This window comes from Sus scrofa, chromosome 2 (genome assembly GCF_054392235.1).
Source record: "Sus scrofa isolate SSC_HxYL_T2T_F1_AM1 chromosome 2, Sscrofa_HxYL_maternal_Yorkshire_Landrace_v2.0, whole genome shotgun sequence".
NCBI lineage: Eukaryota > Metazoa > Chordata > Mammalia > Artiodactyla > Suidae > Sus > Sus scrofa.
In genome coordinates, this window is record NC_139384.1 from 47,391,692 (window position 1) to 47,418,294 (window position 26,603).

Sequence of the window (26,603 nt, forward strand, 5' to 3'; positions counted from 1 at the left end):
TGATCCAAACATACAATGAGCTGCTTCAGGAGACAGTGACCTCATAATTTAAAAGTAAACTAGAAGACGACTCAGGGTATACTATAGGTAGATTTAAGCATGCATGTTTGGTCTACATGGCCTTAGTGGTTTCTGCCCACCTTGAGAATCTTGGAGGCAGAAAAAATGATGTGAAACAGTAGCTATAGTTTGCAGAGAAATGAGACATTACAGAGAGAAAGAGGCTGCTGGTAAAAAGCATTCAATAATGAGGAAGAACATAAGAACTTAATTTTATTTGGAGTGAAAGCAGTTTATGGAGCTGCACCCAAACTAATCTGGGCCTCGGGCCAGATGGAGGAAATCTGACATTGCGTCCTTTCTGTAACTTGAAATCAGTTCTTCATATACAGTCAACTTCACTGAGTGTGCTTTGTCAAAACTGGTATTGAGGAGTTCCCGTCATGGTTCAGTGGCTAACGAATCTGACTAGCATCCATAAGGACGCAGGTTGGCTTTACTCAGTGGGTTAAGGATCTGGAGCTGCCATAAGCTGTGGTGTAGGTTGCAGACATAGCTTGGGTCCCACGTTGCTGTGGCTGTGGTGTAGGCCAGCAGCTACAGCTCTGATTCAGCCCCTATCCTGGGAACCTTCATATGCTATGGGTGCACAAACAAACAAACAAAAAAAACCAAACAAAGCAAAACAAAAACAAAAAAACCTGGTATTGAGCAAGTTGTCATAGTTTGGATGGATATTATCTATCTATTGCTGTTGGTTTTTGTTTTGATATATATTGTTATTTAGCAAAATTATCTCAAAACTTAGCAACTCCAAAGAACAAATACTTAATGTCTCACACAGTTCCTGAGGGTAGGTTGTCTGGGAGAAGCTTAGCTGGGTGGTTCTGGCTCAGGGTCTCTCTTGAGGTTGCTATCCAGCTCGCAGCGAGGTCTGCATCATCTCCAGGCTCAAATAGGGCTGAAAAACCACTTCTTCCTTCTCCTCGTCCTTTTCTCCTCCTCTTCCTCCTCCTTATTCTCCTTCTTCTTTGCCATTCCTGGAACATGCAGAAGTTCCCAGGCCAGGGATCAAACCCACACCACAGTAATGATCTGAGCCACAGCAGTGACAACACCAGATCCTTAACCCTGGAGTTTCAGAGAACTCTAAGAACCACTTCTAAACTCACTTATTTGGTTGTTGACAGGCCTCCATTCCTTAATAGCTGTTGGTCAGAGACCTGCATTCCTTGACACAAAGACTCCTCCACAATCTGCTTGAATGGCCTTTGTTTCATGGTACCTGGTTTCCCACAGAGGAAGTGATTCAGAGGGAGAGAAATGTGAGAAGGTAAGTGAAATAATACCCTCAAAGGAAGCAGGACTAGTATCTAGGGCATACTAAGATCTGTACTATTAAATAGTAAGAAGATAAGATGTCCAGTTAAAAATGGGCAAAATAGTGAAACAGGAACATTACAAAATAATATAAACAAATAGCCAATAAGTACACTTGGCTGTAGTACATTATCACTATTACTTAAGGAGATACAAATCAAAATCTATAATGAGTTATAATATCATTAGAATGGCTAAAATGGTAAAGGCTGAAAATACCAGTCATTGTCAAGGTTGTGTGGAGCAAGTTAAATGATCTGAAATTTGTGTTGCGAGTATAAAATGGCAGAGCCTTTTGTAAACGGGCGTAATCAGTTTGGTTGTACAGACATTTACCATACAAGTTCTGGCTGTTTATCCAAGGGAAATGATTTCAGCTCTTCATAGAAATACTTTCGCATGAATGTTCCTAAGAGTGTCACACATAATAACTAGGGATAGAAACAATACATCTGTCTAACAATACATCTTTTGTATACATGGAATGCTACTTAATTCTTTCTCCCCAATCCTTTGGAATTAGTACCTAATTAATACCCATTTAATCCCCTACAACGATATAAATCAATCTCCCAAGCATGATGCTCAGTGAAAGAAGCTGGATAAGAAAGAGTACATATCACATAGCTATTTAAAAACGAATCCGTGATGATAGAAATCATATCAGTGATTGTCTGAGGCAGTGGTTTGGGAGCTGTTGATGTCAAAGTAGCATAAATAACATGCTGGGATGATGGAACTTTATTTTTTGTGGTAATTGTTACATGGTTTATATGGCATATTCTTGGTAAAATTCATGGAAATAATATGGTTTAAAGTGTATAATTTTATATTTATACCTTATTAAAGTTGTTTATAAAGGTAAGAAAAAATTAACATTATGTAAACTAAAAGTTTTAGAATGCAAATACTAGAAAAAAACAATAGTGTTTGGAAACTATTTTGCCCTGTCTTGGTCTTTGCAAAGTCAACCACAAGACAAAAATCATGAACAATATCATTAATCACATTAATTTCATACCTGTAGACTTATAGGTAGATAAAGATATAAATATTTTTACCTTGGGGAAATACTTTTTTCTATAATTTAACAAAATTTTTTGGAAAGGATCACCTAATAAGTGTCATAGAAATCTCAATAATTTTCACAAGTAAAAAAAAAGTATGGAGATCATTTTATATAACCTCAGTGCAAAATACCTGGAACTAAATAACTGATGTATATTTTTAAAGGCAGAAATGCTCTTATTAACAATTTTTCCACTTAATAAGTGGAAATCAAAACACAAATTATAGGCTATTAAAAAAATGAGATCTTTCCATTGCATAATATGTCACGTGGTTAAAGATGAACTTAGAGATCAAAATCAGAGCCTTATATAGTTTCATAATTTATTAACTCAACAAATATTTATTGAAGGGCTACCATGTTCCAGAAATTATTCTAAACTCCAGGGATATAGATTCAAAACTATGTAACTTCATTCATAGAATGAATGTACTTTGTAATGGAAGTACATAGATCAAAAAGCCAGTATAAATATATAATATTTCAGATCTTGATAAGTACTTTGGAAAAAATAAAGCCGAATAAGGTAGATCAGAGAAGGGATGCCTTTTTGCATGTAGCGGTAAGGGAAGCCAAATCTGAGAAGGTGGTGTTTTAGCAGAGTTCTGAAAGAAGAGAAGGAGTCCATCATACTGACATTGAGGGGACAGTGTACAAGACAGAGAAAATAGGAAGTTCAAAGACTCTGAGGAAGCTGGGAGCAGAGTAAGCAATGGGTTTGTTGACAGGAAGGGAGATAAGAGAAACTATATGAGGTCAGATCATGTAGTGCCTTCCAGACTACCATAACAATTTTGATTCTTACTCTGGGGGAAGTGGGGAACCTGTGGAAAGATTTGAGCAGAGGATAGATGTGGTATGAGTTCTGTTTTAAAAAGATCACTTCAGGGGTTCCCGTCATGGCACAGCAGAGACGAATCCAACTGGGGACCACGGGGTTGCAGTTTCGATCCCTGGCCTCGCTCAGTGGGTTGGGGATCCAGCATTGCCATGAGCTGTGGTGTGGATCACGGACATGGCTCAGTTCTGGCATTGCTGTGGCTCAGGCGTGGGCCTGCATCAACGGTTCTGATTCGACCCCTAGCCTGGGAACCTCCATATGCCACAGGAACGGCCCTAGAAAAGGCAAAAAGACAAAAACAAAAACAACAAAAAAGAAATATATTAGGTAAATTAATAAGTCAAAGGAAAAAGGCCATGAGATAATATTTTATCTAACAAAAGATATTTTGATAAAACTTAGTATCTGTTTGATTTTTTTTAAATATCTGAATATCCAGTAAGTTTATTCATATATATACATATATATATTCTTGAATATGAAAGAAGTTCTACTTGATATAATAAGACCACAAATATGAAATAAGATTTACCATTATTTATAGATGTTACAGTTGTCTACCTGGAAAGCCCAATGCAAATTAAAATCCAATAGGAGTTTTTAAAAATTGACAATTATCTTAACTTCTCTCTGGAAAAATAAATGTGTGAGAATTGCCAAGAGCATTTTGAAAAAGAGAAATATAAGGGTGCCTTTGCCGTGCTAGTTATTAAACTGTCTTACTGGTGTATAAACATAAATAGAGAAGAAAAGGCTGGAAGATGATCAGTAAAAATAAGGGTGGTGTTTCAAATCAATGTGGGATGACTTGGCTTACATAATGGTATTTGGGACAAGTAGACATAATCTGATCAGTAATAAAATCTATCACCCCTTTGTGGGTGTAACCACTGTATGATGTCTGAAATTCACCATATTGTCAGGGAATATTTGCAGAGCCAGTGTGGAATCTGGTACTGGGGAGATGATACTAGAAGCCGTGGCTTACTGAGAAGAGTGCATTAATTCTCTAAGAGCAATTCTTGATTTATATATATTTCTCCTTATAGTTCTGTCAATTGTTTTACATAATTTGAGGCCACATGGTTGGGTGCACATGTATGTGTTCATAATAAATATATCTTCATGCGCCATCACTCCTTTATATACTAAAGTATATCACACTTTCCCTATACGTTTTTTCGTCTTGAGTTCTATTTTGACCATATAGGATATTACCTCAACTTATTTTTATTCATATTTGTCTTGTGTATATTTTACTACCCTTTTATCTTCATCCAATCTGAATCCTTATGCTGTTAATGTTTCTCATGTAGAAAGACATTGATGGAGCCTTAAAAAAAAACAAAAAACAAAACAACCTGATGGTCTGTGTTTTTTCATTGGTGACTTTAGCTAACTTACAAGTACTGTAAAGTTATATAAGCATTTATTATGCCATCCTTTTACACATAGTGCATTTTGTTACATGATTTGAGGTCTTTTTTTCCTTCCACTTTCCATTGAATAGAATAGATTCTCTTTGCTAGGTTTAAAGTCATGCATTCCTTGTAAATTATGATTATTGTCTTAACTTTAAAAAGACCTGTACTTAGGAGTTACCATCGTGGCTCAGCAGTAAGAAACCCAACTAGTATCCATGAGGACACGGGTTCTATCCCTGGCCTTACTCAGTGGGTTAAAGGATCCAGCATTGCTATGATCTATAGTGTAGGTCACAGATGCAGCTCAGATCCCATGATGCTGTAGATGTAGCATAGGCCTGGGAAATTCCATATCCTGTGAGTGTGGCCCTATTTAAAAAAAAAAAAAAAAAAAAAAGGAAAGAAACAAGTGAATTTGCCAAATTATCTATTCAACAGATTGGCCCAAAACCCAAAATCTCAGTAAAAAGAAAAACATGCTATAGTAGCAAAAATAACTCCATCCATGAATGCCTCCTATGAGGGTCTATTTGAGCAGCCATAACAGAATATAGGACTGGATGACTTAAACAACAGAAATTTATTTTCTGTTAGTTCTGGATACTGGAATTACGAGATCAAAGTACCATCAGTGTTGGTGTGTGGTGAGACGTCTCTTCCTGTCTTACAAGTATCCTTCTACTTGTTGTGTCCTCACCTGACAGGGAAGAAAAAAGGAAGTGTGAGAATTATGTTTAAGCTGAAGAAATGGTCCCTGTAGAGGCCCTGAGGCAGGAATTGTAGGAGTCTCCAGGTGTTTGAGGGGTTGACCATCAGGTTGATATAACTGTTGAAAATGAAAGCCTTTCCACAACTAAACCTGAAGAAAATCGGGCCTAGAAGGAACCAGAGAATTGACCACAAACACAAAAGAGAAGATGACTTGACTCCATTAATTCAATAAATATTTCTTTTTAAATTTTTTTTCACATACATGTATACATAAATATTTCTTGAGTTCTGTTTTGTGCAAACATACTGTTCTGTGAAGGGCATTCAGCAAATTAACACAATAGCCATATTCCTATCTATGTGAAATTTACACTGTTCACAGCATAGGATATAAACAGTAAACTATATAAGTAAACATATATGCTATAATAGTAAGTAATGAATAGTAAAGAGAAAAAATAAATCAAAGTAGAAGAGGGTTGGGGTGTTGGCAGGCTGGGATACAGTTTCAGAAAAGGATAGTCAGGGTAGGTGACATTAGAGATCTGGAGAAGAAGGGGTTGCTGGGTAAAAGCATTTTGCAGAGAGATGCCAGCAGGTACAAATACTTCAGGATGCTGATGGATACAGAATGAGGGGTAGCGAGAAGGCCAATGTGAGGAAGAAGTATGATATGAGACCATCCAGTAATGGGACTAGTTATGAGAGGAAGGGAAAATAAAGTTGGACCTTATAAGTCATTGTAGTGCCCCTAGTGTTTACTTCTTGAGATGGGGCGTTAATGGAATATTTTTTCCCTAAGGGAGAGATGGTCTGATCTACCTTTATGGCTAAGGTAGGGCTATTTATTGAATGTAGACTGTATGGGAACAAGGTTCATAATTCTCTATGGTTTTAAAGAAATAACTAGTCAGTAGGAAAAAGGATATGACTTTTCCAACTAAGGAACACCACTGAACTGTCTACCAGTGAAACTGTCTGTCCAGTCACATTGGATGTTACAATGAGCTACTGGCCATTGGCAGTACCAGTAGATGCCAGGGATTTTGATACTGGGAAATTCCTATACTACATGAAACATTAGGCCCTTTGACATCGCAGATACATTTCCAATACTGAGTATCTAACTCCACAGCATGTATCACCTCAGTCTCTTCCAGTTAGAATATAAGCTCCATGAATGCAGGGGGTTTTGTCTGTTCTGTTCATTGCTTTATTCCTGGAGCCCAGATAGTATCAAACAGATAGCAGACACTCAATTATTATTTCTTAAATATAGGGATATCTCTGGTAAAGTTACTGCAGGACCCTGAGCAACATAATGTTCCTTCTCTGCAACTTCAAGAGTAAAAAGTTGGATTGGATGGCATCTGAGGACCTTTCCAAGTCTGCCAGTCTGTGATACCCTTTCAAGCTGTGAGCCATTGCTCTAAAGGGTTTTGCAGGCTATAGGATGTGTAAAGAGGAGCTGTTGGGGAGGAAAGGCAGGGATGGATAAGGGCAAACCTGAGTCAAGGAGAGAGAGAACAGATAACTTCTGGGGCTGGGAACCAGGGTGCCCTCTGAGAATGTGACTGTCTCTCTGAGATGCAGAGGATTCTAATCCCATAAGGATGTTTCACTAGACACTGAGGGTACAGGATACTGAGGACCCACCCCAAGCACGTTATTGCCTCATTTGAGCCAACCTGGTCAACCAAGTGTTCACAGGTCCCTGAGGTTCTTATGGGGGAAACAGCATAAATAGCAGGGACTCCTTTTAAGTGTACTGAAAATACATTTTCTGGCTTGATGAAGTGAACAAATGAGAACATTTCTTTATATGTTCCATAGGGGCTAAGCATTACTATATGTCCACAGACACCGATAAGGCAGCAATTTCATGTGCTCCTGAGGTTTAGCAGAGCTGCCACCACCAACAGGTTGGCTGACAGGGTCCAGATTTGCTACCAGATAAGCCAGCGAGACATGAGTCATACTTATAGAATACAGAATCAAATATTAAAATGATACATATCAGGTAGCTGCAATGATTTTATTCTGCATTTAGTTTTAGTTTATTTCAAGCTAAAAGCTGTATTTCAAGCAAGAAGCATGCATATATGTGTGTTTTCCATGCTATTTTTCAAATAAATTGCTTTCATTGCAGATTAAAAGAAATAGAGTTCAGTTCCTTGGTGACCTAGGAGAAAAAAAAATAAGAGCTAGAATATTATTACTTATTAATAGTGAGGCTCTTGCCATGAATTATCTCAGTTACTTTTTATATTAATGATAACAGGTAAATATTATTGTTGCCTTAAAGTTTCATGTAGAACTGAGGTTCAGAGAGGGTCTGGCCCATGGTTGTATAGTTAGTGGAAGACAGACATCGCATTTGAAACCAAGTCAATGCTCTGAATTCAGATATATGTGACATTGTAGTTATACTTCAAACTCACTGGATAAGATCATTACCTTTCAAACTCAAAAACTAGAATAATCACAATTATAACTGCAGGGAACAGTGTTTTAAATAATAGGACCTAGGAGTTCCTGATGTGGTACATTGGGTTAAGGATCCAGTGTTGCCACAGGTACTGCATAGGTCACAGCTATGGTTCAGATTCAATCCCTGGCCCAAAAACTTTCACATGCCTTGGGTGTAGCCAAAAAGAAAAGAAAAAAGAATAGAATCTATGTTTCCTGACAGATGACCTCAGAGTCACTGGGAGACACTGGAAAAAAATAGAAATGAACCTAAGTTATAGGGGTTTTGGCTATTAGGATTCTCTTTTCTTTCTGAGGATAATGGGGTCAGCAACTTCATTATGGATTTTTTTTTACAGTACAGGCTCAGGGAGGGTTAGAGTGTAGCCAACACCCCTGAAATACCCAGCCATTTGCCCTGCTATCCCATGTTCTAGAGCAGTCACCTTCTTTGTGGAGTCATTTCACAGCTCAGGCCTGAGGCTCTCTGCGGCGTCAGCCCAAGATTTTGGAGTCCACGTTGGTGGGCATGAAGTTGTTCTTAGCCACGCTCCCAGATCTGCTCAGCCAGCCTGTCATCTTGTGGGTCACACAGCTAGCAGTGTTGCAGGATTTCTCCTGGGCAGTGATGCTGATTTTCAGGATGGAGACAAAGAGAAGGCCTGCCAATGACAGCTTGAGGGCAAGTGATTCCCCCCAGGACTGACCATCAGTGGAAAATTACAGCTCTGAGAGGGACCAGTGAACCTGAAATGTTTCTGCTAAACACAAAATCCCAACAGAAAACCATAGGGCTTTTGGGAAAATGCATCATCACTCCCCATAGACATTTTCAGGGGTGTCAGAAAACCCAAAGGTGGCTCTGCATTACTGGACCTGGAAATCAGAACTGTAATAGACAATCTCTCCTGTGTAATAAACTAAAAATAAACCAAGGCTTATGAGACTGGACATCAAGGCTTATGGCACTATAACAAATCTCATTCTTAAGGATATGCCTTCCTGGTACTCTAGGGAGAGGGTAAGCCATATTCTGGGAGGGGTGCAAAGACTGACCTGAAGTCCTCTGACTCCTGCTCCAGCACAGTGGCCTTCATCTGCACATAATCCTTCACCATTGCAACCAGTAGAAGGGACACTTCCTCCTCTGTGAGAGTGGCAGAATCAAAGCTGCTCTCCAAAGGCAATCTGGGAAGGGAAAGCAAGCCCAACATGCGCTCTGAGCCTACCACAGCCCTAGGATAAGCAGCCAGATTTCCTGGTTTCTGCCACTTCCTCTGAGAATAAGGCTGATGAAATTCTCAACGGTCAGGACATAAGGCTAGTGTTCATCCAAAAATGCTGCTTCACCATGAGTTAGGCTCTGGGGTGTCCACAAAGTAGTTCTGCTGAAAGTGCATCATGTAGGCTTTTGAAAGCTGATGGTTAGATCTTCAGGAATTGTATGAGCTTAGTGTTAAATACAGCCATTATTAAAAATTAAATGATAGTTTGAATATGAAAATGGTTTCATATTAATATAATTTGAAAGAGGGTGAGAAATTGTATAGATTACCTTTCAGATTTAATAACAAATTTATTGACAAATTACTTAATTAGAATGCAATTCATTGCTCAAATTATGGCTAAATTACTATATAGGTTTGCTAAAGTTATAAACATTTCATAAAAAGCAACAAAAACATGCTGTAAGGTTCAGTGAGTTTAGAAATTTATAGTGAATACTGTATATCTTCTATTTATTTGTAAACTTTGTGATATTATCTTGGATCACAAAATATTTATAATAAACTTATATACATGACTATATTCATACATTAGGACCCCACACCCCCTATACACAGAAGCCCACCAAGAGCCAGACTCACCACAGCACAACTCACAATACAGAACTATATGATTCCGGGGGCCGTGGGAAGCGAGAGCACTGCCACCAGTGCTGTCTTACCTCACGGGTGCTGTGTGGAACATGCCTGCCTGGTACAGGACCAGGATGCTGAGAACCAGGAAGGGCGGAAATTTCCAGAAGCCCATGGTGCCCCTCTGCAAGGGAAGAACAATGTCACCACCTGTAGCAGTTCCAAGTTCATTGAGCCCACAGACCTGGGCTCTGCTCCTGCCTCTGCCTCCCACTCCCTGGCTTCCTGGCTTCAGGCTGCTTGTGTCCTTTCCTTTCACCATCATTTCCTCCTCAGCCAAGTGGACTGCTGGAAGATCCAGTGAGCCTGCAACATGCTTGGTTTAGCAAAGAAGCCTAGCAGGACAACTGGGTGAGGAGGTCTCCGTCCATAGCCCCCTGCCCAGCACACCCACACTCTCACCTTCAACCTGTTGGCCAGGACTCCTGGAGGACAGACTCGCAGTACCTGTCACCACAGCTTTTCCCATAGTGCAACCCATCAGCATCTCTCCTGATGCCTGATTTTTGCTTATACCTGGCTGGGGGGAAGGGGAGTTGGGAGGACATATCTCTGCAGTTGGAATCCCTGAGAAACTGAAGAACCAAATTTTACTGTCCAGCTGCTCCATACTCTGGCAAAGAGCACCCTGTAAGAAACAAGCTGGTACAGCCTTAAATTGGGACCCAAGATTAAATGGGGTGGCGGTGCGGGAGGGGGAGTTCCCAGAACCTTCAACTGGGGCTTGCGTTTAATAGCTACTTTCCCCTCAGTCATTGCACCTATTTGCCACCCATTTGCACTGTCCCAGGTCCCGACCCCATTTCCAGCGATCCTTGTAGGTAAGAGGAGATGGGATCCATGAAAGTTTCTTCTGCTCAAAGCTATTCCTGCATCCTCCTCTCCCTGAAGTGCCTGGAGAGCTCCAAAATCCCAACACGGACCTAAGCACGTCTGCTGCGGGGACAAGACTGGAGCCCAGCTCAGCTCAGGAAGAGTAGAGCAGGGAATCCCCGAACTGAGACCATCCAGAGTTACCTGTGAAAGGAGCCTAGAATGAATTGCGCAGTAAGGCATATTACAGGATGAAGAGACCCGGAGAGAAGTGGACAGGAACTTTGAGACGGGAAAAGAGATCAGCTAAGAAAATCCAATGGAGAGAGAGGGAAGGGAGGAGAGGGAGAGAGAAACAGAACCACAGCTTAGCAGGAATCTCCGGGCTTACCGGGCAGCAGGAACCAGGTGGACTGGAGCAGAGGAGGGAGCAGAGGCAGCAGCGTTGGCGTCAGGCGATGGCACTGTGGAAGAAGCGGCAGAGACACTTGAGGTGGGTAGTGCCTCTAACCCTTCCCCGCACCAGCAGCTGCTCTTATTCCCGCCGCTCTGAATCTGGGGTGGTCCCAGAGCTCCAGGCAACCAATGAGAGGAAAGATCCTGAGCCCCAGGATTGTGTCACTACTTGCGTCCAGAACCTGGAGCATCCAACAGGACCACCCCACTTGTATTTGCATTGAGGTCATTGATGGCGGGGGTGGGAGGGGGTGGGGAGGTTGGTGGGCACCAACGAAAAACACACGCAAAGTGAGCAGGAATTTAAGGACAGTTTGACGTCATGGTAAACTTTACCTGTTCGGTTTCGCAGGCTCACATCCCTCTCCATCCCCAGCTATGTGATCTTTGTAGAGCAGAGTCCAGCATTACAAGGCATCCCCGGTCCCCTAAGACTACCATGTCCAAGTGCGGTTTGGGAGGTTAATGCGCAGCAGGTTGATGATTCTGTGCCCAAGCAGGGGGTCTGATTCAGGCAGCTGGAATCAAGCACAGGAAGGCAGGATTTGTGGGAAACAAGAGGCAGGATCACAGTCTTTGTCACACGGAAACTTTGTTCCAGCTGTGCCTTTTCTAGGTAGTAAGATCATCGGGCTAGTGTCTTCTAGCACCTCAATATATTAATTTTTGAAACGGGGCATCATATTCCCGTCTTCAAGGAGTGGTATCATTAGTAGCCATGTACCTGCTCTCCACCCAGGGAGGGATCGAGAAGAGCTTACCAGGGAAGTGCAGAGGGGATTCTGTGCGATCGCGATCCATTTGCCCAATCCCCACCTCTGTGCGGATGTCTGGAGTCGCGCTGGGTGGTCGGTCCACCATATGGGGAAAGATGGTGCCCTACTGGGCTTGGGCAGGGACGTGCACGGCATAGATGCTTCCCAAGCCGCCAAGCCGACCTCCAGCCCCACTCCTCCAGCCCCACCATTCATCATCTAAGCCCATCAATGTCCCAGAACCATTTGCCCAGCTGCCCCTTGCTTCCGGCTGCTGTTTGCCAAGATGTTCCAGTGACCTGTGATTCCAGCCCTGTGCCCACATCTACCCCAATCCAGTTCGGATGCTGCCCAGGATCACCGTGTCTGAGCACACAGCGATAAACCGCAGCAGCCTGTACAGACCCTCCAGCGCGGCAAACGCTGCAACAGCATCGGGGGCCGGTGGAGGGCAGCAAGGACCCCAGTTAAGTGGTTCCCCCAGGCAGAGCCGAAATTAAACCGAACTCTGCCATGAGTGTGACCCGAGCCACAGGTCCGAACCTGAGCCTTCTCTATATCTTTCCGCACACCTGCCTCGCGGCACATCTGTTCCCCTTGCCGGTTTGTGCTCTCTGGACTCGGAACATCTCATTTACAAGATACCCTTATTCAACTTTTCTCCTTCTTCGCAAGAGAATAAAATATTGGGGCTAGGGAATCGGGTGCTTGCATCTCGCTCTCCTCAGGATAGACAACGGATCGGGAGACCAAGGGAACGGAAAAACTGGTTCATAGAGGGCAGGTGCACTCCAGGATGAAGGCAAGGTGAGAAAGAGAAGAGTTCAGGATGGCGGACTGCTCGGGCTCCGTAAATCCTGGTTTCTACTACAAGCAGAAATTGGGTGCACAGGCCAGAGCAGGGTTTGGGGGTTCAGCACTATAATTATGAGTACTCGGCTTGGCTTTCCGTGAGGAGTTAGTTCCAAGACCAAGTTCGCTAACTCGGGGTAACAGATGTGGTGCGGCATGTAAATTGGACTCTGCTACTTAATTAAGAGTCTGGTAGGTTGGAGTGGCCGTCGTGGCGCAGTGGTTAACGAATCTGAGTAAGAACCATGAGGTTGCGGGTTCGATCCCTGGCCTTGCTCAGTGGGTTAACGATCCGGCATTGCCGTGAGTTGTGGTGTAGGTTGCAGATGCGGCTCGGATCCAGCGTTGCAGTAGCTCTGGCGTAGGCCGGTGGCTATGGCGCCTATTAGACCCCTAGCCTGGGAATTTCCATATGCCACCGAAGCCGCCCTAGAAGTGAAAAAATACAAAAAAAAAAAAAAAAAAGTTTAAAACTCAGGCGCAAAACGCTTTTGCAAATAAAATCCAAAACCTGAGATTTCCGACCTATCAATCTTCTGAAATCATTTGTAAGTATGTGTGTCTGGGGATGTCTTTTTTCATTGGAAGAACCACAGCTTTAATCAGTGCAAAGGTGGCTGCACTATGGCTAAGAAACGACTCCTTTAGAAGACAAATTTGTGACTATGTTAATTTGTAGGCTCAGCATTCTACCCTTGGCTGCCACTTGTGCCTTTCCTGTTCAAAGCCAACATTCATTCCTCACTCAGAAATCTTTGGCGCCTACACACAAAGGGCTGGGGATGAGAGGCAGGAATCAGGGTCTGCCCCCAGAGGGTGCTAACTTAGCCTCCAGCAGTTTTAAGCTTTACTTGGAAAGAAAAGCCAGTCTCTCCAGTGAGGGAGGGGCTGAGATGAACTCCTTCCTCAAGTCCTCTGACTTTCCAAGAAGTCCTGGCTCTGAGCTGCGGGTAAGTTTACAAAACAACATCTTTTCTTTAGCACTTAGCACCATGTTTTGCACATGAGGTGGCACTCGCCCAATGTTTGTTGAATGAATGTGAATGGAAATTCATTTCCTCTGGCAGATTCACCAAGGCAGTCTCCCTGCTATGAGAGGGCTCTAACTACAGCCTGCAGAGCATTTGGACCTAGTTAGGTAGAACAGGATTTGCTTGGAGCACAAAAGTACCCTTTCTAAATTCTAGGGTTCACTAGTCTGAGTTACAGAACCAGTCTCCTCTGCGCCCATCCCTGATTTACCAAGTGCACTCGAAATTTTAGACCTTCAGCAAGTACCGATTACTTGTATTGCACGCAGCCCTCCCTGAAACTTCTTAGGACTGAAGCACTAAACAGTACTGAGGTAAAAGTTCCATGACTAGCTGGCACTTGGCTGTACAATCTTATTTCATTATGTTTAAACCTCAAAATTAGCATCAGGTAGCCACAATCTAGTGTGGAAAAAAAAATTACACCTCCTGATAAACTCTGAAGGCTATGTTATTTCCCTTCTTTTAAATGAAATTCTTGTGCTTATTTAAAAAAAAAAAAAATTCTAAAAGATGATTTCTCAGAGTGTACCAGAGACCCAAATCTGTCTGAAAATTCTTAAAAATATTTTTCCATTTTCTTCCAGATCTTAGGGGAAAAGCTTTCAGTTTTCCACCCTGGATTATGGTGTTGGTGTTGGTTTTTCATATATAGTTGTATTGTGCTGAGGCAGTCTCCTTCTATACCTAGTTTTTGTTTTTAATCCTGAAAAGGTATTGAATTTTACCAAATAATTTTCTGTATCAGTGGAAATAATCAGGTGTGTTTTTCCCTACATTCCATTATTGTGATATAACACTTTGATCAATTTTCATATTTTGAATCATCCTTGCATTCCAGAAATTCATCCCACTTGGTCATGTTGTAGGATCCTTTTAATACGCTTCTGAATTCAATTCCCTAGCATACTGTTGAGGGTTTCCACATCCATGTCATAAAGGATTTTGTCTGTAGGGGTTTTCTCCTTGCAGAATCTTTCTCCAACTTTGGTATCAGAGTAATGTTGGCCTGCCTCATAGAATAGGTTAGGGTGTGTCCTTTCTCTTCAGGTTTTTGGAAATGTTTGACAAGGATTGGTATTCGTTTTCTTTAAATGTCTGGTACTATTCACCAATGAGGCCATCGTATCCAGGGCTTTTCTTTGTTGGAAGATTTTGGATTAATGCTTCATTCTCCTTCCTAGTCATAGGTGTATTTGAATTTTCTATTTCTTCATCCTTCCATCTTGGTAGGTCTTCTGTTTCTAGGTATTTGTCCATTTTATCTAGAACATCCAACTTTGTGTACACTTATTCATTGTACCTGTTATTATTCTTTTTATGTCTATAGGCTTGGTAGTAATGTCCCCTCTGCCATTTCTGATTCAGGAATTTGAGTCTTCTCTTTTTTCACTTGTCCCTCTATCTAATACATTGTCACTTATGTCGATGCTTTTGAAAAACCTTCTCTGGTGTCTCGCTAACCTCTATCCTTTACCACTCCTCTATCCTTTGTTATTGCTTCCTTCTCATAGGTTTGAGTTTAATTTGTTCTTTTTTTGGTGTAAGTTGTAAAAAGTTGGGATGTTGATATGAGATCTTTTTGATTTTTAATGGAAGCATTTAAGGCTTTAGCATTGCTTTCGCAACATCCCCTAAGTTTGGTATGTTGTATTTTCATTTTAAGTCATCTGTAAATGTTTTCTAATTTCTGACTATGACATCATCGTTGATCCGTTTTTTTGTTTGTTTGTTTGTTTGTTTCAAAGTGTGGTTTCATTTCCACAAGTTTGTGGTTTGTTTTTGCCGTTACTGATTTCTAACATTATTCTGTTGTGATTGGGGAAGATACTTCTTATGGTATCTGTCTTTTGATCTATTGAGATTTAATTGGTGGCTTAACTTACGGTGTGTCCCAGAAAATGTCCATGTGCACTTGAGAAGAAGGTGTATGCTATTGTTGCTGGGGAGAAAACTCTCTCAATGCCTGTTAGATCTTGATGGTTTATTGCATTAAGTACTCTTATTTCCTTGCTGATCTTCTGTCTGATGGTCTAGCCATTATTGGGAGTGGGATATGAAGTCTTCAATTAGTGTTGTAGAACTGTCGATTTCTACCATCCATTCTGTAAGCTTTTGTTTCATCTAGTTTGCTGATCTGATAGTAACTGTTTATAATTATTATATCTTCTTGCTCTACTAAGCTTTTTATTGCAATGTAACATCTTATTTGTGTCTTGTAACTTTTTTTGATTTAAAGTCTATTTTCTCTGCTATTAGGATAGCCGTGCTTGCTCTCTTTTGGTTACGATTTGCATGGAATATCTTTTTTTATCCTTTTACTTTTAACATATTTATGTCTTTATTTTTTTTCTTGTTTTATTATTTAATTTTTTTCTGCTGTATAGCATGAGGACCAAGTTTCTCTTACATGTATACATTTTCCCCCCACCCTTTGTTCTGTTGCAATATAAGTATCAAGACATAGTTATCAATGCTACTCAGCAGGATCTCCTTGTAAATCCATTCCAAGTTGTATCCAATAACCCCAAGCTCCCAAACCCTCCCACTCCCTCCCTCTCACATCAGGCAGCCACAAGTCTATTCTCCAAGTCCATGATTTTCTTTTCTGTGGAAAGATTCATTTGTGCTGTATGTTAGATTCCAGTCATATGTGATATCATATGGTATTTGTCTTTGTCTTTCTGACTCATTTCACTCAGTATGAGACTCTCTAGTTCCATCCATGTTGCTGCAAATGGCATTATGTCCTTTTTTATGGCTGAGTAGTAATCCATTGTGTATATATACACCACATCTTCCTAATCCAATCCTCTGTCATGGACCTTTTGTTTGTTTCCATGTCTTGGCTATTGAGAATAGTGCTGCAATGAACATGCGGGTGCATGTGTCTCTTTTAAGGAGAGTTTTGTCCGGTAATATGCCCAAGAGTGGGATTGCAGGGTCATATGGAAGTTCTATGTATAGGTTTCTTGTGTCTTTAGATCTAAAGGGAGTCTTCTATAGCTAGCATGTAGGTTAATCATGTGTCTGTCCTTTCTGCTAATCCTTGTCTTCTGACTGGGGAGCTTAATCCATTTATCTTTAAAGTAATTGCTGATAAGGAGAAACTTACTTCTTTTTATTTCACTATTTGTTTTCTGTGTGCCTTAGAGTTTTTCTTTCCCTTGTTTCCTACATTACTGCTTTCTTTTCTGTTAACTTCATTTTGTATTATATATTTAAATGCCTTTCTCATTTCCTTTTTTGTAATTCTTTGGCTATTTTCTTTGTGTCTGCCATAGGGATTACCTTTAATATCCTCAAGCTGTACACTCTAATCTGAATATATACCTGGAAAACCTCAATAACATACAAAAACTTAGCTCCTTTGCATCCCTGTCCCCACCCCTTTCAGCTGGTGATATGACAGAATTATATCCTTACACATTTTGTGCCCCAAGGCATTAGTTCCTATGCTGAGGCTCAACCTCAGGTATAAACTTAAGGTCTTCTCAGGTCTCTTCTGAATTTTTCCTTGTGCAGGAGTGGTCACTTTCTAATTTCGCCTCTATATGCAGCATTTTTTAAAATTTTTAACCTTTTTTTAAGTTTACTTTTTAATTTTTTTTAAGTTCCTGGGCCAGGGATTGAACCTGCACCACCACAGTGATCTGAGCCACTGCAGTGACAACTGCTAGAACCTTCACTTGCTAGGACACAGCAGGACTTCCTCCAGTTGTTTTTGAATAGCCTACCCTTCACTATGTTTTTTTTCCATGGGCAAAAGAGAAAACTGAAGAGGAGAAAAATTGGGCACTGGTCCTTAAATCTTCTGGCAGTTATTTTAGGCAGAGAAGAGCCTGCTAGGATGAGAGGAGGTGCAACCACGATGCCTCTCAGACCCACGTCCTTGCCTAAACCTCTGGGATAAAAATCCAGATCTAGGCAGGTAATGCAGCATTCTATTTGGATTCTGAAATTTGAGCACTCATACTGCACTCATACTCCTTGGATTTTATTTGTTTTTTGATAGAAGTTTCCAGGCATGAGACAGGGAAGGAAAATGAGTTACCCCTGAGTTCTTACTAAACCCTAGGGTCTCTGTGTGAAACATAAGATTGTTCTCCTCTGAGCCCATCCCTATTTACCAAGTTAACTGAGGAAATTTTGACCTTTGCCTGTGTAGATTGCTTAGAATGGGTTCAGCCCTCCCTGAAATTTCTCTAAACTTCAGGAGAAACAGAACAGGATCTAGCAAATGTTGCCAAGGAAAGTTCTGATTTTTAAAATAAAAACTTGAGACTTTGGCACTTGATTTTATGATCTTATTTTATAACCTTTAATTCTGGAAATCAATGTCAGTTAAAAACAATTTAGGGGAGTTCCCGTCGTGGCGCAGTGGTTAACGAATCCGACTAGGAACCATGAGGTCGCGGGTTCGATCCCTGCCCTTGCTCAGTGGGTTAGGCGTTGCCGTGAGCTGTGGTGTAGGTCGCAGACGCGGCTCGGATCCCGTGTTGCTGTGGCTCTGGTGTAGGCCAGCGGCTACAGCTCCGATTAGACCCCTAGCCTGGGAACCTCCCACATGCCGCAGGAGCGGCCCAAGAAATGGCAAAAAAAAAAGACAAAAAAAAAAAAAATTTAGTATGGAAAAAATTTATAGCGCTCCAATAAACTCTAACTGCAATGTTTATCCATTCTGATAAATTAGACTCCTATGCTTTTTGATTGAAATTCTTTTAAAAAGATAATTTATCAGGGTATGGCAGAGACCCCATGTAGTTGAAGATTCTTACCTAAGTTTCTTTGCAATTAAAAGTGTTACACCTAAAGGCTTCCCTCTTTTTTTTTTTTTTTTTTAACTGAGGTATAGTTGATTTACAATATTGTGTATCAGGTGTACAACATAATAATTCAGGGTTTATTTTCCTGATTATATGCTATTCTAGGTTATTATAAGATATTGAATATAATCACCTGTGCCATTCAGTAAATCCTTGTTTCTTAAAGTATAGTAGTTTGTATCTGTTAATACTGTACTGTTAAATTTGTCACTTCCCCCTCCATGTCCTCTTTAATAACTGTAATTTTAAAGACTGTGTGTTTCTATTTTATATATAGATTCATTTGTATTATTATTTAGATTCTACGTATAAGTGATATCATATAGTATTTGTCTTTGCCCGACATTTCACGAAGCATAATATTCTCTAGGTTCATCCTTGTTGCTGCAAATGGCATTTCATTCTTTTTTTATGGCTGGATAATAATTTATTGTATATATATTACATATGTATATATACCACATCTTCATAAGCCAGTCGTCTGTTAATGGACAATTTTGGTTGTTTCCATGTCTTGGCTAGTGTAAATAGGGCTGCTAACATTGGGGCACATGTATCTTTTCAAATTATGCTTTTCATTTTTCCCAGATATATACCCAGGAGTGGGATTACTGGACTTGTGGTAGCTCTATTTTTAGTTCCTTAAGGAATTCCCATACCGTTTCAATAGTGTCTGTGTTATTATCATTATTAGTCTTTTTTGCCTTTTCTAGGGCCACACCCGTGGCACATGGAGGTTCCCAGGCTAGAGGTCTAATCGGAGCTGTAGCCACCAGCCTAAGACAGAGCCATAGCAACTCGGGATCTGAACAGCGTCTGTGACCTACACCACAGCTCACAGCAACACGGGATTCCTAACCCACTGTGCCATGGCCAGGGATCCAACCCACAATCTCATGGTTCCTAGTCGGATTCGTTAACTGCTGAGCCACAATGGGAACTCCTTTTTTTTTTTGTCTCGTCTGCATTATTTTACATTCCCACCAACAGTGTATATAAGGGTTTCTTTTTCTCCACACCCTCTCCATCAATTATTATTCATAGATTTTTTTATGATAACCATTCTGACTGGTATGAAGTGATACCTCATTGTGGTTTTGATTTGCACTTTTCTTTTTGGCCACCCCATGGCATATGGAGTTCCTGGGCCAGAGATCAGATCCAAGCTGCAGTTGCAACCTAAGCTGAAGCTGCAGCAACAGTGATCCTTAACCCACTGTGCCAGGCCAGGAACTGAATCTGTGTCCCAATGCTCCCAAGACACCACTGATCTTGTTGCACCACAGCAGGAATTCATGCACTTTTCTAATAATTAGTAATGTTGAGCATATTTTCATGTGCCTATTGCCCGTTTGTATGTCTTCTTTGGAAAAAAAAAATGTCTATTTAGGTATTTTGCCCATTGTTTGATTGGGTTGTTTTTTGATATTGAGTTCTATGAGCTCTTTTTATATTTTGGGTGTTAATCCTTTGTTGGTCACATCATTGTAAATATTTTCCCCTGTTCCACAGGGTGTCTTTTCGTTTTGTTAATGGTTCCCTTTGCTGTGTAAAATCTTTTAAGTTTGATTAGTTCTCACTTTAAATTTTTTGCTTTATTTCTTTTGCCTTGGGAGACTGATCTAAGAAAATATTGCTATGATTTATGTCAAAGAATGTTTTGCCAGTGTTCTCTTCTAGGTTACTCCTGTAATTCTGTATAATTTGTGTATGATGTAGAGTCAACAAAAACAGCAAAATCCATAGCAGCAGTAATCTCAGCAGCAGTACAAACAACAGCAACAACACAAATTCATTCTCTTCAGAGTGGGGGAAATTCAGAGCTGTCAAATTAACTGGTGAAATTTAACTGAAAATTGATTTACAGGGTTCCACTTACAAGAAATTTATAAGCCATAATAACAAATAGAATGATGAATAGACTGAAAAATCAACAACTCTTGTAGGAGTTCTATGAGGGATAAGGACTGAATGGGCAAATTTCTGCTCTCAAGACTGGGGAGACAGAGAGGTGAATGCAGGGAGTAAGGGCTTCCCAGAGCAGAAACTCACCAGACACACACCTGGAATTTGTACAGACAGAGTAGGACAACCTGAACTGTAACTGATGAATTGCTGGAGGCTCAGTGTGGGCAATTTCTGTCTTTTTTTTTTAGGGCTGCACCCTATGGAGATTCTCAGGCTAGGGGTCAAATCAGAGCTTTAGCCACCAGCCTACACCACAGCCACAGCAATGCAGGATCCGAGCTGCATCTGTGACCTACACCACAGGTCATGGCAAAGCTAGATCCTTAACCCACTGAGCAAGGCCAGGAATTGAACCTGTGTCCTCATGGATGCTAGTCAGATTCGTTTCTGCTGAGCCAGAACAGGAACTCCAAGTGTGGACAATTTCTGAACATTAAAAATGCACCTTCCTTCCCTGAAACTCTCTGAGATTTACCTCCAAGCTCAACCAGATTCTCACAGTAAATATGGGAGAAAAATCTCCTGGTGCTTTTAGCAGGGGAAGAAATAAGGAACCATTTTGAAATAGACCAGAGCATTCTGTATTTCTTAATATAGCTTCCCCTTAGTAACTCAGGAGAAACTAGTTAACCAGAGCCTAACTTTGCTGGTATATTTTCAGAGCCTTGGTGACCTGGGAGGAAGGGAAATTTCTAAGTTCATTCCTAGCCTTCCAAGTAGGAGAAGGGAAATACCCAACTACAAATTTTTTAGTCACCTCTCTCACCTAGGAAAGGGAGGGAAAAAAAAACTGAGTAACAACTGTGAAGCACACACTTGGGAGGAATAGACCAAGGAGCTCCCCCTGTGGCACAACAGGATCATTGGCATCTTGGGAGCAGCAGGACTAGGGTTTGATCCCTGGCTCAGCATAGTGGGCTGGGGATCCACCACTGGTGCAGCTACACTCAGGCCTTAACTACAGTTCAGATCTGATCCCTAGCCCAGGGGGTCCATATGCCACAAGGAAACCAAAAATGATAGATAAATCAAACAATCAGTCAATCAATAAAAGACCAAAACCTAGTGATAGAATAATGGAAACCTTCCACTACCCCCACACCTTACCACCACCACACCAAAGGCCTATTTTCAGCAGTTCTTTTGAACTGGCATATCAGGTCCAGCTATCCAAAAATTTTAAAGTGTACTAAAAGTCAAAAAACACAATACACAGTAAGCATCAGATCAATTTTTTTCTTATACCTAATTGATCTAACAGTTAATAATTTGTCCAAAATAATAGCCATGATATATTCAATAGTGTGGATTATGATATATATAACTATACACCTGTCTATATGCTGAGGTATGATATATGTCAGTAGAGTGAATGATAGCAATGATATAAGGGACAGGAGGGAGGAATTCAGATCATTTTGTTATTATAAGGTACTCACACTACCCCTGAAGTAGTATAGCGTTATTTTAAAGTGGACATGGATTAGTTGTAAATGTAATTGCAAACTCTAGGGAAACCACTAAAAAGTTTTTAAAAGGAATATAACTAATATGCTAAGAAAGGACAAAAATGGAATCATGTAAAATGATTAATTAAAACCATAAAAGGCAGAAAATAAATGGAAGATAAAAATAGCAACAAGAACAGGTGCAACAAATAAAAAACAGTCACAAATATGGAAGATATTAACCCAACTCTATCAATGAACACTTTGAATGTCAATGATCTGAAGACACCAGTTAGAAGACAGAGACTGACAGAGCAAATCAAAGATCAGGACCTAACTGAGTGTTGTCTGCAAGAAACTGACTTTAAATATAAAGATACAGAGTAAAAAGAGTAAAAGTAAATGGGTAGAGAAAGTTCTACCATGCTAACAAAAGAAACAGGAGTAGATATTTTAATTTCAGACAGACCAGACTTCAGGGAAAGTTATCAGGGCTAAAGAAGGGCATTATGTAATAATAATGGGATCATTCTACAAAAGACATAGTATTCCTCAACATTTTGGTGCCTAAAAACAGAGCAACAAAATATGTGAAATAAAACCTGATATAACTGCAAGGAGAAATGATGAATCCACTGCACAGCTGGAGACATCAACACTCTTCTATCAGAAATGGAAATATCTAGCAGGCACAAAAATCAATAAGGACACAGTTGAACTCAACAACACTATCAATCAACTGGATATAATTGACATCTACAGACTCTTCCACAATAGCAGAATACACAATTTACTCCAGCTTACATGAAACATTCAGCAAGATAGACCACATTCTGGGCCACACAACAAACCTTAACAAATTTAAAAGAATAGAAATCCTACAATGTCTGCTCTCAGACCACAATGGATTGAATTAAAAATCACTAACAGAAAGATACTGGTAACAAATATACCACTCTGATGGGGAATGCTAATAATGGGGGAGGCTGTGCATGTGTGGGAGCAGGAGGTATGTGGGATTCTGTGTACCTTCCTCCCAATTTTGCTGTGAATCTAGGACAGCACTAAAAATATAAAGTAATTTTTATATTGTACTGTGTAAAGAAGGGGAGAAGCCAAAGCTTTCCATCAGTGAGTTTACTGAAGTAGATGGGAAGAGAATCAACTGATTGTGAATCATTTCTCTAAGACATTTTCAACAGGCAATGAAGTTGCTACTGGGGGTACAGGACAGAAATAGCTGCCAAAAAGAGGCAGGAAATGAATCCTGGTGGGGATTTTACTGAGACCTTTTAACAAGTGGATTTATGCAAACATTGGTGGAGAGTGATGTTGATGTTTAATTAATAACATAGAGATAAAGTTATCTGAAAAAAAATGTTGCATGTAAAGTAAGTATTAAAATTATATAAAAATTGTATTAAAATAAAACAAAGCAAAAATTTATTAATATTAAAACTATGAACAATTGAACAATTGCCAGCTCTGTGTTAGGCACTATGTATATGGTCTCTCTCAAACTCCCGTCTATTTAATAAGATGGGTATCATTATCTTTGTTTTACAGGTGAGGAAATAGTAAAAGAATTTGACTTGAATTGATTATATTTTCAAGGTACCATTGAGGCTCTGAGATGATGGAACATGGTTTATGTGTCGCACATCAGATAAAAGGTCTGGTCCTCTGGACATGAAGCTGAATCTGAGGAGAACATGGGCATGTCTTCCTGCTTCAGGGCTAATGTGATATGTAGTTAGAGGCTCAGGGACCAGACATGAATTATTTATCAATTCCTGTACCAGCATCTAGGAGATGGACAATTTTGCAGCAGGAAAATGTTGCTGCTGCCGCTTAAGTAAATTGCTAAAGAATAAAACCAACACAGAACCATAGCAAGATTCATAAAATAACAATTTTAAATGCTTCAAAGTTCAAAGAAACAAAAATCCAATAACTTACCTTCTTAAGCTGGCATTATGCATTGTTTCACCTTGTCTGAAATTGTGGTTGTTTCAGTAGTGTTTTGTTCTGCCAGTGGAGGCAGTGAGGAAAGGGGAAGTAGAAAGAGTGCTGGGATTCAGGGTTCTGATTCCTACCCCTAACCCTAAACTGCGTGACTTTGATAAATTCATTTGGACCTCTATTTCCACATTTGTCAAACAAATTTCTTAGATTGACAGGTTTTGAACTTTCTTTCTAATTCTGATGTTCTAAATGTGCTATCAACTTCGTGGCGTCTTTATAGTACCTATATTTAACACCAGCATTCTCACTCTTTGGCTTCCACCACTTGCCCTGGGAGGTACCCTTGACCTCTGAAAGACCAGCTGAAGTGGGTCAACATGAAGGAGTAAAGAAAATCGTTCTATTAAGTGATGCAATCAGAACAGGCTCCTCTTTCCACCTGCTGCTCAATAGGAAGAGGGAAGGATTTTCAAAAATAGATAGAAGAGGAGGGCAGATACCTTGCCCTTGTATCCCTGACACTAAAAGATGTGATAGTGCCCTCTGAGATGGGAGAAAGAGCATGCCACTTGGCCTGGTTTTCTCTTCTTCATAAAAATAGGTCACAGAGTTCCCTTCATGGCTCAGTTGTTAACAAACCCAACTAGGATCCATGAGTATGTGGGTTCAATCCCTGGCCTTGCTCAGTGGGTTAAGGATCCAGCAGTGCCATGAGCTATGATGTAGGTTGCAGATATGGCTCGGATCCTGCGTTGCTGTGGCTGTGGTGTAGGCCAGCAGCTGTAGCTCTGATTCAATCCCTAGCCTGGGAACCTCCAGATGCTGCGGGTGCGACCCAAAAAGCAATCAGTCAATCAATCAGTCAATGCAAATAGGTCTACAACTGACCCCTGGTCTTTGTCTGGATGCCGTGCTTTATCCAAGTTGTCAGCAGAAGCTTTGTAATATGGCTGCTTGGTGAGTTCACCTAGAGCCTAAAGCACATATCTAATTGAGCCTGAAAAAGAAGGGAAAATGAATAAGACCAGTCTGCTAAAAATGATTATAGTCTGTTAGGAAGATGAGACTCACACAAATGAAATAATTAAAAAATAAAATATACAGAATAATCACTTTTACTAGTGCTGCCATGAAAATTATCACTACTTTAGTGGCATAAAACAAAACTTTATAAACTTACACATTTATAGCTAGAGGTCCAATGTACATCACAAGTCTCACTGTGAGAAAATCTTGGCAGGCGTGTGTCCTTTCTGGAGGTTCTAGAGGAGAATCCACTTCCTTCCCATTCCCCAGTTCTAGTGGCCACCCACGTTCCTCAGCTCCCGGCTCCCTCTCTCCCTTTCAGAACCAGTAATGGCGAGTTGAGTTCTTCTCATATCACCTCAGTCTGACCTCCTCTTCTCCTTCTCTCTTCCTGCTTGTGATTTTATTGGGCTCACCTGGGAGATCCAGGCTCCTCTCTCTCTCTCAAGGTCCTCAATTGAATCATACCTTCAAGTGTCTTTTGCCATGTAAAGTAACAGATTTGCATTTCCCAAGGATTAGGATGTGGACAGGTGGGGGAGGGAGTTCTTATTCTACCTACCATGAGAAGTAAGCTCTGGGCTGATTGGCAAGGGCAGTGAGTGCTGGGGCTTGGAGAAGGAGACTGCTGTGGGCTGGAGCACTCAGCAAGCCTCCCAGAGCAGGTGGGCCCGAGGCAGGAGGCGGCTAAATAGAGGGGAAATAACAGAGTCCCTGAAAAAGGGGTGCTTCTAATGGGTGTGGGTCTGGGGGTGAGGAGACAACTCTTTATATCAGCTGCCATCCTCTGTACCTCTGCTGTAGGGACTGGAGCCCCCAGAATACAGCCTGTGTGGCTGACTGCTTTCCCTCCTCCTCAGGCAGCTGTGTTTAGGAATCACGAAATCTCCAGTATCAGATATTCTTCCTTCAGCAGCTTGCAATTTATTTGTGTCCTTCAATATTCCTGTTCATAAGTGTTCCAGAGAAAGAGTAGCTATTGAACAAACTGGTGTCATGTTTGGTGAAACTCCAATACAGTTGGGAAAAGAAATGTGTTGTATCACATATCTCCAGGCTTTGACAGGTTAATATGATGCAGTTAAATCCTAAAGTTTGGTGCTTGGACTTTGAGCCCCATGCCTTACATCTACTTGATTCCTTTGACAATAACCAAACACCAAGACTTTTAATTAAGGGAGGATTAGAGTCAAACCCATGCAAAAAATCCTACTTTTTTTTTTTTAACCTGTATCCAGTATTTAATGATGCACACAGGTTGGGCAAGCTAAATAGGGAATTGCTAACACATGGAAGATGCACATGACCCCTGGGACTTTTCACCACGTGAACTTTGAGAAACTTCCTAATGAGTCCATGTTTCCCAAAGAGAATATGATGATTATTGAGGCATCAGGCATGTGGAGCTTTGATACAGGATTCCCTGAGCCCTCAATGGGATACACCAACTACCATTAAAGCCCCAAATGAAGGAAACAGTGTCAGTAGACTTCAGGTTAGGCAAGAAATGAGAAAGCCATTTATAGCAGAAGAGAGAAATGGGATGTTGCGCACCTGAGGTTTTCACGAGCTCTCATTCTTGGAAAATGAGAGAACCTCGCTGAGTTTCCTGCAGAGTGGAGTTCTTGTGCCCTGGGGGCTGCTCTTCCC

General features: G+C 40.8%; 2 protein-coding genes across 2 annotated transcripts in view; both read right to left on the reverse strand.

Annotated features, from left to right (window-relative positions):
• INSC (INSC spindle orientation adaptor protein) overlaps window positions 1–26,603 on the reverse strand; it is an 864,422-nt gene that overhangs the window by 393,935 nt on the left and 443,884 nt on the right. The window lies entirely within an intron of this gene.
• CRSP-2 (calcitonin receptor-stimulating peptide-2) lies at window positions 7,442–11,119 on the reverse strand. The gene is given in 5 exon segments (NM_213747.1): window positions 7,442–7,607; window positions 8,341–8,525; window positions 8,951–9,082; window positions 9,843–9,937; window positions 11,018–11,119. Coding segments are annotated over 3 exon segments (354 nt in total). The 5' UTR covers window positions 9,929–9,937; window positions 11,018–11,119; the 3' UTR covers window positions 7,442–7,607; window positions 8,341–8,389.